The sequence below is a fragment of the Mus pahari genome, chromosome 2 (genome assembly GCF_900095145.1).
Source record: "Mus pahari chromosome 2, PAHARI_EIJ_v1.1, whole genome shotgun sequence".
Classification (NCBI taxonomy): domain Eukaryota; kingdom Metazoa; phylum Chordata; class Mammalia; order Rodentia; family Muridae; genus Mus; species Mus pahari.
This window is the reverse complement of record NC_034591.1, coordinates 60008784-60021436: the sequence shown is the minus strand read 5'-3', so window position 1 is coordinate 60021436 and position 12653 is coordinate 60008784. Positions and strand designations below refer to the sequence as shown.

Below are 12653 nucleotides of genomic sequence, written 5' to 3'. Positions count from 1 at the left end.
AGAATACAGAGTTCAGTTCAATGTTAGTGACTCTTGTGTTATGTTGAAAGCATATGCCCCAGAGTTCAGGGATTTCCAATATGATGGGGTTAATAGGAGGGGTCCCTAATCAGTGATCAAACATTGATGTCTAGAGCTGAAGGGGTCTGCAACCCTACAGGTGGAACAACAATATGAACTAACCAGTACCCCCAGAGCTCATATCTCTAGCTGCATATGTAGCAGAAGATGGCCTAGTTGGCCATCATTGGGAAGAGAGGCCCCTAGGCCTTGTAAACTTTATATGCCCCAGTACAGGGGAATGCCAGGGCCAAGAAGTGGAAGTGGGTGGGTAGAGGAGCAGAGTGAGGGGAGGGTATAGGGAACTTTCAAGATAGCATTTGAAATGTAAATAAAGAAACTATATAATTTAAAAAATAATTGATGTCTTCACCTTGTGAATGGGATTCAATGCCTTTTCCCTTATGACCTACATTAACATGACTATGAACTTCCCAGCAACCAGAACTATGAGAAGTGAACTTCTGTTCTTTACAAGTTACCCAGTCTTGGGTATTCAGTACAGCAACACAAACTGTATTAAGATAGTAATATTTAGTCAAACCCAGAGAGTGTGGGTTAGGTGATAAGCAGTAGGCTCAGAGTCACCCAGCATTTCTCAGGATAGTGATGTCATTGAGTTAACAATATTTGCAGCCCAAGATTCACTCATGTCAGTGCTCTGCTCAGTTGTGGTGACAAATTAAAACACTCTTCTTGTTTCTTGGTCTAGGTTGACCTGATGTAAGCAAAAACATGGGACCAATGACTCTCTATAGGAAGGAGAAGTGTCCCATTTTCTAGTAAAAATGGGGAATGTTAGAAATTAAAGTATTTAACAATAAAGGAATCCTAATTAGCATCTACTCACAAAATTAGCATCCCTGGTCATTTGCATGTGCAGCAACTTTGCAAAAACTAAAAGCAAACAAAGTCAATCTTGAGTTAACAAGATGGCTCAACAGGAAAAGTGCTTGCTGCCAGGCCTGGCAACCTGAGTTCAATGCCTGGTACATGCATGATGGAAGGAGAGAACCAACTATCACAAGGTGTCTGGCCTCCACATATGCACAGAGTTATGTGAACACACACAACATACACACATAAATAGGCATGTAATAAAAAAACTAAAACTAACCTTGAATCATGGAAATATGTTGATTCTATGCTATTTCATAATATGTTTCATTTTGAATAAGGCTTTAAAAGTTAACATGATTGCTCTGTTCCATGTCAAGGTAAGATCTGATAGTAGAATTTTAAAGAAATACAACTTCTCAGCCATTTCATGATCCAGACCTTCAAGTCTCCAAATCAAGCTACAAGGTATTTTCAAAGAACATGTCCCATGACAATTGAGATTATAACTGTAAAGCTTTTCATCAATATAGGGTGAAGAAAAGCAGTGGGGTGGGCAGTAAGGAAGGACATAAATTGGGCAGAGACATATGACGAGATCTGGAAGGGGTTGGAGGGTAAAGTAAATGTGATCAAAATAATACATATATGAAATTCTCAACAGAGAATACATCTTTGAAGTGTTCATTAAGCACAGAGTGAAATGCTGTTTAAAAAAAATCACTGCCTAATGAATACGTTTATCTGAACACACACTGTCTCATTAACTGGTAACTTGAAACAGTACATAAAGAAACCTGACAGTACTATAGTCAGAGTTCTTCAAAGCAGAGCCAGGATGAAAACCCAGACAGAAGCCCACCTTCTCTGATGTGCTCCGGTCCGATGTCTAAACATTGCACCACTTCAAGTCTATTTCTAGGACTTTGTAGCTCTCCCTAGAACCACTTAATGACTATGATCTGGTGTTATGTAAACCCAGAGTAATTTTTAAGTGGACACTTGTAATTATATTAGCAAAACTTACTATATTTGCTGATAAGTCATAAAACTTGATCACATAAATACATAGGTATAAAATTGGAATTTGGAAAAGGACACCATAACCCAAATTCAAAATTGATAAATAACTTTCAAAGTGTGTATTCTATAAAATATAACATTTTCAAATATTAAAAGTTAGCCTTTATAATATCATAAAGATTATCATGACTGTTTATGGAAAATACATATCAACAGCTTTCATATTAATTAACTATCATGGTGATTAAAAGGATGGAAGATTGTGTTAAGATTGTGTTAAGTGTGTGAATTTGTTCTCCCTTATAATCACAAAATAAATCTAACCCTGAAAACTTGAAGTGTTTAAAAGTATAATCTAATATCCTTTTCCTGAGCTAAATATCTGGACTTTAACTGTACATTTCTGTTTTCTGCCATCAGTGAAATCTGGAATTGGGAGAAAAGGCCACATCAAGAAGGAAGGAAATGGTGCCCTGTTTATAAATGATGAACTTAAAATCCATATCAAGAGCTATCTCTAAAATATGCACATAGATTACAGAAGTGTAAGAAGGCTGAAAAGTCTGCAATAATAGGAAAAACTATTTAAACTTGACTTCATATACAGACTGGACTGTTAAAAGTACAGTTGGGCACATTCAGGGAGCAGTTTTAGTGTATGTGTAAGTAGACTGAGAGAAGAAATTGAATTTAGAGATTAGAGGAGATCCCTGGAAGATTAGTGGTGATTGATGCTGGGAATGGAAATTCGGTAATAAAGGCATGTAGCCATAAATTTGTTATCCTGACATTCTGCTAATCACATAGATGAGTGTCTTACTTAGCAATCACAGAAGAAGCACATGCAGCACAGTGAGAACAGAGTAGCTACCACACGTGTCCAAGAAACACGTGCCACAGGCATCCGCTCTGCACTTAATGTTAATCTGTTGTCTCACCGGAATGAACTTCACTCAGAAGTCTGTACTCTGTCTTCCTTTAGATATTTTGATTTGCTAAATGTGAATGGCGGGTCATGTACAATGACTTTATTATCATAATACTCTTGGATGTGCGTAAGCTGGTGATCTAGAAACGCTGGACTAAAGTGCCATGCCCCTGTAAGTTCTTTACTCTGGCATTAATTACCTTCAGTATAACTGCTGAAACTTTGTCCTTGTGCTAAATCATGCTTTGTGCACATGCATGGTATTTTATTGTAGATCCCAGATAACCTTTTGAAAGGGCATGTTGCCAGCGCAAGGAAGGCAATGAGAGAGTCGCGGACTGCAATCAAGTGTAGCCACATGAAAGATAAAACCACTTTCACTGTCTAAAACCTTACATGGATCATACTTATTCTATAGTCATTGCGTATGTGAAATTCTGATATAATTTGCCAGACCTGGCAACCCAAGGCTAGGTTCTAGCTTTTCCTCCCTTGAAGCTACATAACCCTACATATGTGAGTACAGGTTTAGGTTCTGTGAGCTACCAGAGCTGCCATACATGCAACTTTCTATGAGATGGGGCAAGGGGAGGAAGACCACAGAAAGAAAATGAGGAGAAAGATGAGGAGAGAAGAAAGAGAAGGAAAAGAACAAAGAGAAGGAAGATGAGAAGAAATTTCATCATGACATGAATTCTTAAATGCAAACAAGATGTATGACACAAACCTTGTTAGATGACTGGTCAGGGATGCAATTTATCCGTTCCAGCTCACTTAGCACTGGGCAATTGGGAGAGTTAAGAGTGGTCCTGGTGACTGTAGTGTCGGGAGTGCCAGTTGTTTCAGCGCCTATGGCTACCATATCACAAGAGTAGACGAAAGGACAGTTAGAATTGGGATCACAGGCATTTAACAGGACCGAGTTCTCAGCACTTCCAACCCTGTTAACTCCTCTCCTGGCTGCTCTCTAGTTCAGTGTGCTTAAAATCCTGCGCTTTTACTTTGTAACATCTTCTTTTGTTCTTGCTAACTGTATTCACTTCTGTGTATAACAACATTACCTACTTCTTTGCTAGAGTTCCCCTGCAATATGGCATATACAGGAAGAGGACTCCATCATTAGATGCTTGTAAAACTAGACATCAACTTCCCTTTAGGCCAGGTGAGTAAACCATACTCTGTCGATCAAATTAAGGTCAAAATGCGTGTCTAAAAATGACGCGTTCCTGGGACATAAATGTACTCATTTATTGATAACTACTTTATGATACAATAGCAACATGATATGCGTGATAACAGAAACTGAATGACTCATACAATCCAAAGACTGAAGGTCAGAGGGCAGCCTGCAGGAGTTGCTTCTCTCTCCATCATGTGGCTTCCAGAGACTGACCTCAGATCACCAAGCTTAGCAGCAAGTGCCCATTACTACCAAGCCCTGACAATCTAATATCTATTCTCTGGGGACCCACCTGTGGTGGAGGTATACACAGAGAAGGCACTGACAGGGCCATCCTAATACAGTGACTTCAATTCTGTTTTCACAGGCCATCCCTAGTCCCTTAGGGCACTTCTAAGTGGTTGTATTCTTTGGAAATATAAACTCCCAAGTGAAAAAAGTCATAAAGGGATATATATATATATATATGTCTAGAAACTACCCCAGGGCTACAAAACAATGATTTATAATGTAAAGATCAATAAAATATAGAAGGCATTCTCATTACACTCTGAAATGAGAAAGAAGCTTTATTTAAAATACAGCCTTAATAAACAAAGATATTATATCAAGAAAGTGTTTTTTTCTTTTTTGTTTGTTTGTTGTTTTGTTTTGTTTTGTCTTTTCGAGACAGGGTTTCTCTGTATAGCCCTGGCTGTCCTGGAACTCACTTTGTAGACAAGGCTGGCCTCAAACTCAGAAATCTGCCTCTGAGTGCTGGGATTAAAGGCATGTGCCACCACACCCGGCAAGAAAGTGGATGCTCACAGTCAGCTATTGGATGGAACACAGGACTCCCAATGGAGGAGCTAGAGAAAGTACTCAAGGAGCTGAAGGGGGCTGCAACCCTATAGGTGGAACAACAATATGAACTAACCAGTACCCCCTGAGCTCATGTCTCTAGCTGCATATGTAGCAGAAGATGGTCTAATCAGCCATCATTGGAAAGAGAGGCCCCTTGATCTTGCAAACTTTATATGACCCAACACAGGAGAATGCCAGGGCCAAGAAGTGGGAGTGGGTGGGTAAGGGGGGGGGGGGGGGAGGGTATAGGGAACTTTTGGGATAGCATTTGAAATGTAAATAAAGAAAATATCTAATAAAAAATATAATAATAAAAAAAGATTGTGGTTTTGTTTTCTAGTTGTTTTCCTTTGCATTAAGGTTTTCCTTAAAAAAAAAAAAAAGATACATTAAATAAATTGTGTTTGTACCAGCACCTACATATGACATTATCTTCCTCTTCAGGATTATAGAGCTTTAAAAGTTAAATGTTTTTAAAACCCTTATTTTCTTTTTAAGATTCTTATTGTCTGCAAAAAGCAGGGACTGATGTAGCTGGGAGTTGAATAGAAGTGACAAAATTGGTTTGGCTGTAGTCATAAGCTGGCACATCATTGTCTGGCTCCCATAAGAAGTGATTCTTGTGTGAGGCAGATACGAAGGCCTGGGTCGTTCAGCATGTTCTAGCTCTTATTTTGAGATATAGCAGCTCAAAAAAAAAAAAAAACACTTAATAAAAATAACATGAATAGGTTTTTAAGAACCAAATTTGCACCTTAAATAGTTAAGTTGATATATAGTTAATATACATATTTCCTTTAACAAAGCATGTTCATTATCAATATTCACAGAATTGTAATTGCTTTTATAATATTCAGCGAAATGCATTTCAGAGATTGCAGATCTGGATCCAGTGCAATAATTAAAAATGGAGATGAAAGTTTCAGAATGCAAACCTACTGTCTATTGACCTGCCATGGTTTGTAGATACTCAGTAAGATACGTACTGTACGCATGCGTTCATATCCACATTCATACATACATGAAGCAATATAAAAGCGTGCCGTCTCTACCATGGGTGGTGAGTTTGCTCTGGCATGGCAGAGACTCAGAGTGACTTGTTACCATTTTCTGGAGTCGAGTTGGCTAAGAGCACAATTAGAACCACCGCGATGATGAACAGGACAAGCAGCAGAACAATGAGAACAAGCTCCAGCTTGCTGAACTTCTTAAACCTTCGTCCCGCCATCTGAAAAGACAGAGAGCAGTGTCAGAATTAAAACGCATTTATTGGAGCTAGTACATTTGTGATGCCAAAGGTCAACTGCGCAAAACCTTCCACCTGAATTTTCAAAAATAACCAGTTAATGCCATTTTCACTTTATCTTTATTCCTATTTAGACGCTGACCGGTTCCTGAATTGTTAGGAGACAAATCTCAAATTCCCTACATCTTATTTTGAAAATATTAAAATTAATTTAATGCAAGAAACTTTACAAAACAACCAGCAAAAACACTATCATGACACCTACATGTTTTTACAGGAGTTCCTTGTTGTTATCAAATACAAAACCCTCGCTAAAATCCACCGTTTATAAACCTTTCAATTGAGTTTTATAATTTTTAAAGTAGAATAAACATAAACCTTGGGTCTAACAAACGTGAAAGAGAGGTATACGTGTTGTAATTAGTTTATATCTGAGTCCCCTTTCATCAAAAGGTCTTATTCTATAGACACCGCACGTAGCCTGGATGTCATCAACTACATTCTCACCACGTTAGCGTGTTTCTCTTCCATTTAAGATTAGTTAAGAGGATCCAAACTTTCCTAGATGTATTTTGGTGGTTTGAGCAGGAAAGGCGTATAGAGGGTAGGGCATCTTCATCAGGAAGTATTAAAATCTTGTTTCCTTTCTTGTGGTATAGCAGCCATTGGCATTTACCATATTTATTATCCCATTTGGAATTATGAAATAGCAGTACCGTGATCCTTTAATTCTTTAATTGTTAGAGGAAGTACTTCTAAAGACTTAAAAAATCGTGCATTCTCTACTGTTCAGTTCATAGGCGTGCAGTTCCCAGAGGGAATTCAATGTTTAACCCCTTTATTTGCTACTTGTCAAAATGTTTGTTTTTCTGGTATCTTTCAAAGGAGACTAAATTTAATCTGCTTCTGATTATGTTCATAAATTGGTGGGTTAAGCACATTTAATTCCTAATAACCCATTGATAATATTAATTCTCATGTCTTCCTGTCTTTGCTTAGGGGGAATGTCCTCAAGTGGCCAAACCCTTAAGAACCTTTTGTAGCATTCTTCCTTTCTGGCACAAGGGAATATCACTGGTTCCTCCTACACTCTCCATGCCTGGCCTGTAATTGTATATCTGCAAGGATTCTGTTCTTTCTAATGGGTGTAATATTTAGGAACAGTACTGGAGATAAGAGTTAATGAAATACAGACTTAAGAATGTAGGATTTCAGAGCTTTGTACATCAGCTTAAGTAGTGGTCACTTTCTAAGTGACACCTTTCTAAGGTGGTCCCCCAAGAAGTCGTTTAGGTATGCTATTTTATTTTAGATTTGTTTTATTTTGTATGTATAACTGTTTTGCTTGCATGCATGTATGCATGTACATGTACCACATGTGTGCCTGGTACCCGTCAAAGTCAGAAGAGAGTTGCAGCTGCAGATCCCCTGGAACTGGAGTTACAGGCAATTGTATGTAAGCCACCATGTGGGTGCTAGGAGTCTAACCCAGATCCTTCGCAAGAGCAACAACTGCTCTTATCTGCTGAGCCATCTCCCCAGCCCCCAGGAATTGTTATTTTAAAAATACAGAAATTCTGCATTTCCTTTTCGTTACGATTTGGCTGTCATACACCCTTCCTGTGATGCAACCTAGCTCTCAGAGTTGTGGTAGTAAGAAATGGTGTCCTTGAGGAAGCAGTGATGCACACTGTGAAGTTCTGTTCTTCTCAGCGTGCTCTAATATAACCTTCTTATCTTCTAACCGTTTTTATCGCCCTGTTATCTGAAACACACACACAGTAAAGAAGGCCCAGGTGTATCAATAGCTCACTCAAGGCTATCTTCCTCCCCACCCACCCACTACTTTTCAGGCTGCCTTATAAACTATGCACTGTCCACTCAAAGAGAATGTGTGCTAATTTCTCTCCTCGGGCCTTGATATATAACTCTGATATTTAGTTCCTATATCTTCATTCTCTCATCTGTCAGTGTGTATTCATATACCCTGTCCTCAGTCAGGAGCATTCCACAGCTCTTTGCCCAGAGATTAGATGAGTTGCTTCTCATATACCAGTAAGAGAACACAGTGAGCATAATTGACTCTTAGTATACAAAAGGAAGTAAAGCTGAAGGACCTTCTTTCTGGACGACCTTGTGTTTTTCTAGAATAAAGTACCTAACTCTAGTGTTCCCAGCTATTATCTACAGTGCCTCACATTAGCACATGCTTTATAAGAAATACCTCAGTAGTTGTCTTTCTTGTAAAATTCCACTGAGGTTAATATTTCATAGTTACTATGTTACATGCTACATAACAACATCTCCACAGCTGTACACACCACGAACTCCATATCTTGGCAAAAAATTTAAAGTTAGACCCATAACCCAGGAGTTTCATTTGTGGCAATTCATCCTAACAGTGCAGTTGTGTATTTGAGAAGCAATGTATACAGCAATGGTTTTTCATCATGAGAATAATATACTGTCCACAAGGAGGCCACTGGGTGCATGAAACTATAAGAAATAGACTACTAATTTGATGACCCGAGGACATATACTTGGCTTCTGGAGGAAGAGGTGATTTAACTTGGAAATAACTGCTAGCTAAATTCATTCACCCAGGAAAGAAAACAGAGGCGGTGGCCCAGTGCTCACTAAGATCTTGCTGTGGCAGGAAGAGATACCTCAAAAGAGAAAACAAGAGGCAGCCAGAGAAGAACATTTGGTACACTAACAATAGCATGTTCCTTGATCAGAAGGGCCTGGTAGAGAAGAAGCCTCTAAACCAAATGAACAAGGCTGGCAGGGTTCAGTGTGTGAAACAGGAACTCTGAAACTTCTGATTGGTAAAGTTCTCGACCAGCGTTCTATCTGACCACCTAAGGGCTTGAGTCAGGAACAAAATCGGAGTGCATTAGCCACTATGTCTCAGAAAAACAAACAACAAACAAACAAAAAAACAAAACAAAGAACTTTACCTAAAAAGTATAAACAGAGACTTTCAGAGGCTTCATAAAAATTAAAGAGTCAGTAGAAATCCTAAGTCAAAAACTGGCTGAAAGTCAGACTACAGGTATAGGAAGCAAAGCCAAGCAGTTCCTGTGGCCTTTCTTTGGCACCATGACTGAGGAAACAATACAAATTAAGAACTGGAGCAGTAGAGAAGTTTCTCCCCACGTGTCTAATTCTGAGAATAAAGGTGGCGCCTAAAGGAAGGAAGAGGAATTAAAAATAGAAATGGGAGGGATAAGAATGAAATGGAGGGTATATCCATATATACTGCTTTCAGAAGCAGTAGGAGGAAAACTGAAGATGTTCTAAAGAAACGAAAGCCATGAAAACAGGTCTACCCAACAGGAGTAGCCCGGGAATCACCAAGAGACTGTGGAAACAGTGCCGGTGCATGATGAATTAATATTCAATACGAGGGATGAGTATGAGAAAACTGGAGGTGAGCAAAAAGTTCCGAGTCCCTGTAAAATCCCTACACTTTCCCTAAATACCCTAAAGATGCTGCCAGACGACTCCTACCTGTGTATCCCACCTGAAGACCTGGGAGGGCAGAATAATAAGCATGGCTACTGATTGCTTCAGAGTCCTAAAAGCAGATCTGTGGGCTTCTATGACATCTGGAGTGTCGTTATAATTATTGTAATATGAGAAGCATTAAAACTATGATCCCCGCAGACAATACGGCAAAGAGGAAGATCTGGGTTCGATTTAATCTGCCTTGACAGGTGATGCAAACAAAGCAGGAAGAGCCTGCTACTTCTGTTTTACTCCTCTAAATCCTTCCCCTCATCCTTTAATGCTGCCACTACAAATTCTGTAACCCTCCTGCCTCACCCCAGGTACTGTAAATTCTGTAATACTTCCCCCATCTCCTCAGCCTATGAACACTGACTTACAGAAAATAATAGTTTTGTCTACAAAGAAATAGAGACCCTAGGTTCTACTTAACGTTGACTGTCAGAGAATGAGAGGCAGAATTCTATGGGGAAAGACCATCTAACTCTGGGATTTTTCTACCCTTTCCCTAACCCTAAGCCTACCCACCCATACGGGATGAAGGCTTGAAACAAGGAAGTCTACTCTGTTTTCAAGCTTGCCCTTGAGGTAGCCGGTTCCTTCTACCAACCCCTATCTCTGTCCCCAGGTTTTGATTTGTGTGGGTTTCAGTTTTGGGTTTTGTGTCTTTTGACACTAAGCAAGAGATGACCTTTAGATTCTGGTAACAACAGCTCAGGTTGAATGGCCAAGAAGTTCTTGTGGCCATTTGTACAATCTGGTGGTAGTGACCCTTTCTTCCATACGCTGGCTTCTTCAACTTATCTGTGCACTGATTTGTGTGTGTGTGTGTGTGTGTGTGTGTGTGTGTGTGTGTGTGTGTTAGCTTGAAGTAACCACAAAGTAACCATAAAGTAGCCCTGTTGTAAACTGGAAGGACAGAAGCCTTCCATGATTTAAAGTGACGGCCTCTTTAATTACACTGAGGAGGCAGCTGGGGAGCCTGCCTGTCACATGTGAGGCCTGGGTCCCATCACCAGAACCACAAGTTTTAAAACTGTGTTTAAGAATTTTAAAAAAGTTGAAATGTAAATGAAGAAAATATCTAATAAAAATAAATAAAAAAGAATACTGAAGAAAAAAAAAAGAATTTAAAAAAAGGACTGGGAGGGCTGGAGAGATGGCTCAGCCGTTAAAGGCTAGGCTCACAACCAAAGAAAAGGACTGGGGAATGAAAAAAACACATGGTTTTAACAATTGCTGCTTGGCAATCTGTCATCATTCATTGACTATTCTTTTTGTTAGGCCAGCATATAATTGAAATCTTAATGTTAATGATAATCATAGTTGACAATCCCGCCAATGTACTAAGAAATCTCCATAATCCTCATACAAGTAGGATGAAAATTCATCAGATCACATTCCCTGCCACACAGCAGATAAGAGGGGAGCGGGGGGGGGGGAGGGGGAGAACCCGAACACTGCCCTTTGGACTTCACGGCCAAGCTCTCCATCTCACTCTGTAGTCTGTGCTACTGGGCCCACAACACACAGGGCATAACGGCTTATGCTTTGTGGATGATTGCAGTTTTATCATGTATCCTCTGGCTCATTAGCCAGGGCTAGACGGCAGATCAAAGCTGCCTATGCACGTCATGTATGCATGATTTTTTTTTAGTTCTCCTAATCATTGTCCAGTAGGAATTATTTTCTCCAATTCACAAATAAACCAACTGAGATTTATAGAACTTGGTAGTCCAAAGTTCCTCTCTGTAACAGAACCAAGTGTCTTGTTTGTTTGGGTTTTGGTTTTTGGTTTTTGGTTTGTTGTTGTTGTTGTTGTTGTCATTGTTTTTGTTTTTCGAGACAGGGTTTCTGTGTAGCCTTGGCTGTCCTGGAACTCACTCTGTAGACCAGGCTGGCCTCGAACTCAGAAATCTGCCTGTCTCTACCTCCCAAGTGCTGGGGCTAAAGGCGTGCGCCACCCAGAGCCAAGTGTCAACAGACAACCAGAAGCCAATGCCTACTATGAGCCACACAGACAGAAAAACATGCCATGAAAAATAAGTGTTTTTAAATTAAGAGACAAGATACATGAGATAAGTTTCTATGAAAAGACAACAAAAGGGCTGACAAATGGAAACAAGTTTTCTGTCATTTCTGTCTCCACAATAGCTGAGACATTTGTATAAACACCTATAAGTATCAAATTACCTTGAGTTTAGGGAGTACAGCATATTCTCTATGACTGAAGACAGAAAGGCTACCAATGTCCACTATGATTTATTCATCATAAGTTTATCAAAGCTATGGTTTTAAGTGGGGAAGAGAAGCATGCTTGTAGTTTGTTTGTTTGCCACATTTATTAAGCCTCCACTCTATGCAGACATCCTTCCAGAAGCTGGTTATGCTCACTGAACAAAACATAAAAATCCCAGCCAGGGTGGGATCTACATCCTTGTGACTAGAAAAACAAGACGACATACCAAATAAACCATGCAGCAGATTACACTACAAAAGGCCCGTGGGAAGGCAAGCAGGAGAGAGACTGGGGGACACAGGGGAAGAGCTACAATGGAACAAAAGAGTTGGTCAGGGAAAACCTAACAGAAACGATAAGAATTATTACTGCACATAAACCGTGTAGATCCAATAGAAGTTTTCCATTTTGAATAGATAGTTGTCCCATCTCATTTTCTGTGCATCTTTGTAGCTGTTTGGGCAAATAAATGGGTAAATAACATGAGGGTCAAATTATTAGAATGGCCTTGTCAGTTAAGGTGACAAAGTTGGATAACTCTCCTCTTCTCTGAAGGAAAGTCATTGTCGGATCCAAGCTGTTCTTTTAAAACTTATGTGATAACAGATATGAAATCTAGCCGGGCATGGTGGTGCACACCTTTAATCCCAGCACTTGGGAGGCAGAGGCAGGCAGATCTCTGAGTTCGCAGCCAGCCTGGTCTACAGAGTGAGTTCCACGACAGTCAGGGCTACACAGAGAAACCCTGTCTCAAAGAAAGAGAGAGAGAGAGAGAGAGAGAGAGAGA

General features: G+C 39.7%; 1 protein-coding gene across 1 annotated transcript in view; it reads right to left on the bottom strand.

Moving 5' to 3' along the window:
* The window catches only part of Mgam (maltase-glucoamylase), a 129116-nt gene that overhangs the window by 108945 nt on the left and 7518 nt on the right, over positions 1–12653 (bottom strand). The window contains exons 2-3 of the mRNA XM_029534874.1: positions 5976–6099; positions 3576–3703 (exon numbers count right to left, since the gene is read on the bottom strand). Of these exons, the coding sequence (XP_029390734.1) occupies positions 3576–3703; positions 5976–6099 (252 nt within the window). The remainder of the gene's footprint in view (positions 1–3575; positions 3704–5975; positions 6100–12653) is intronic.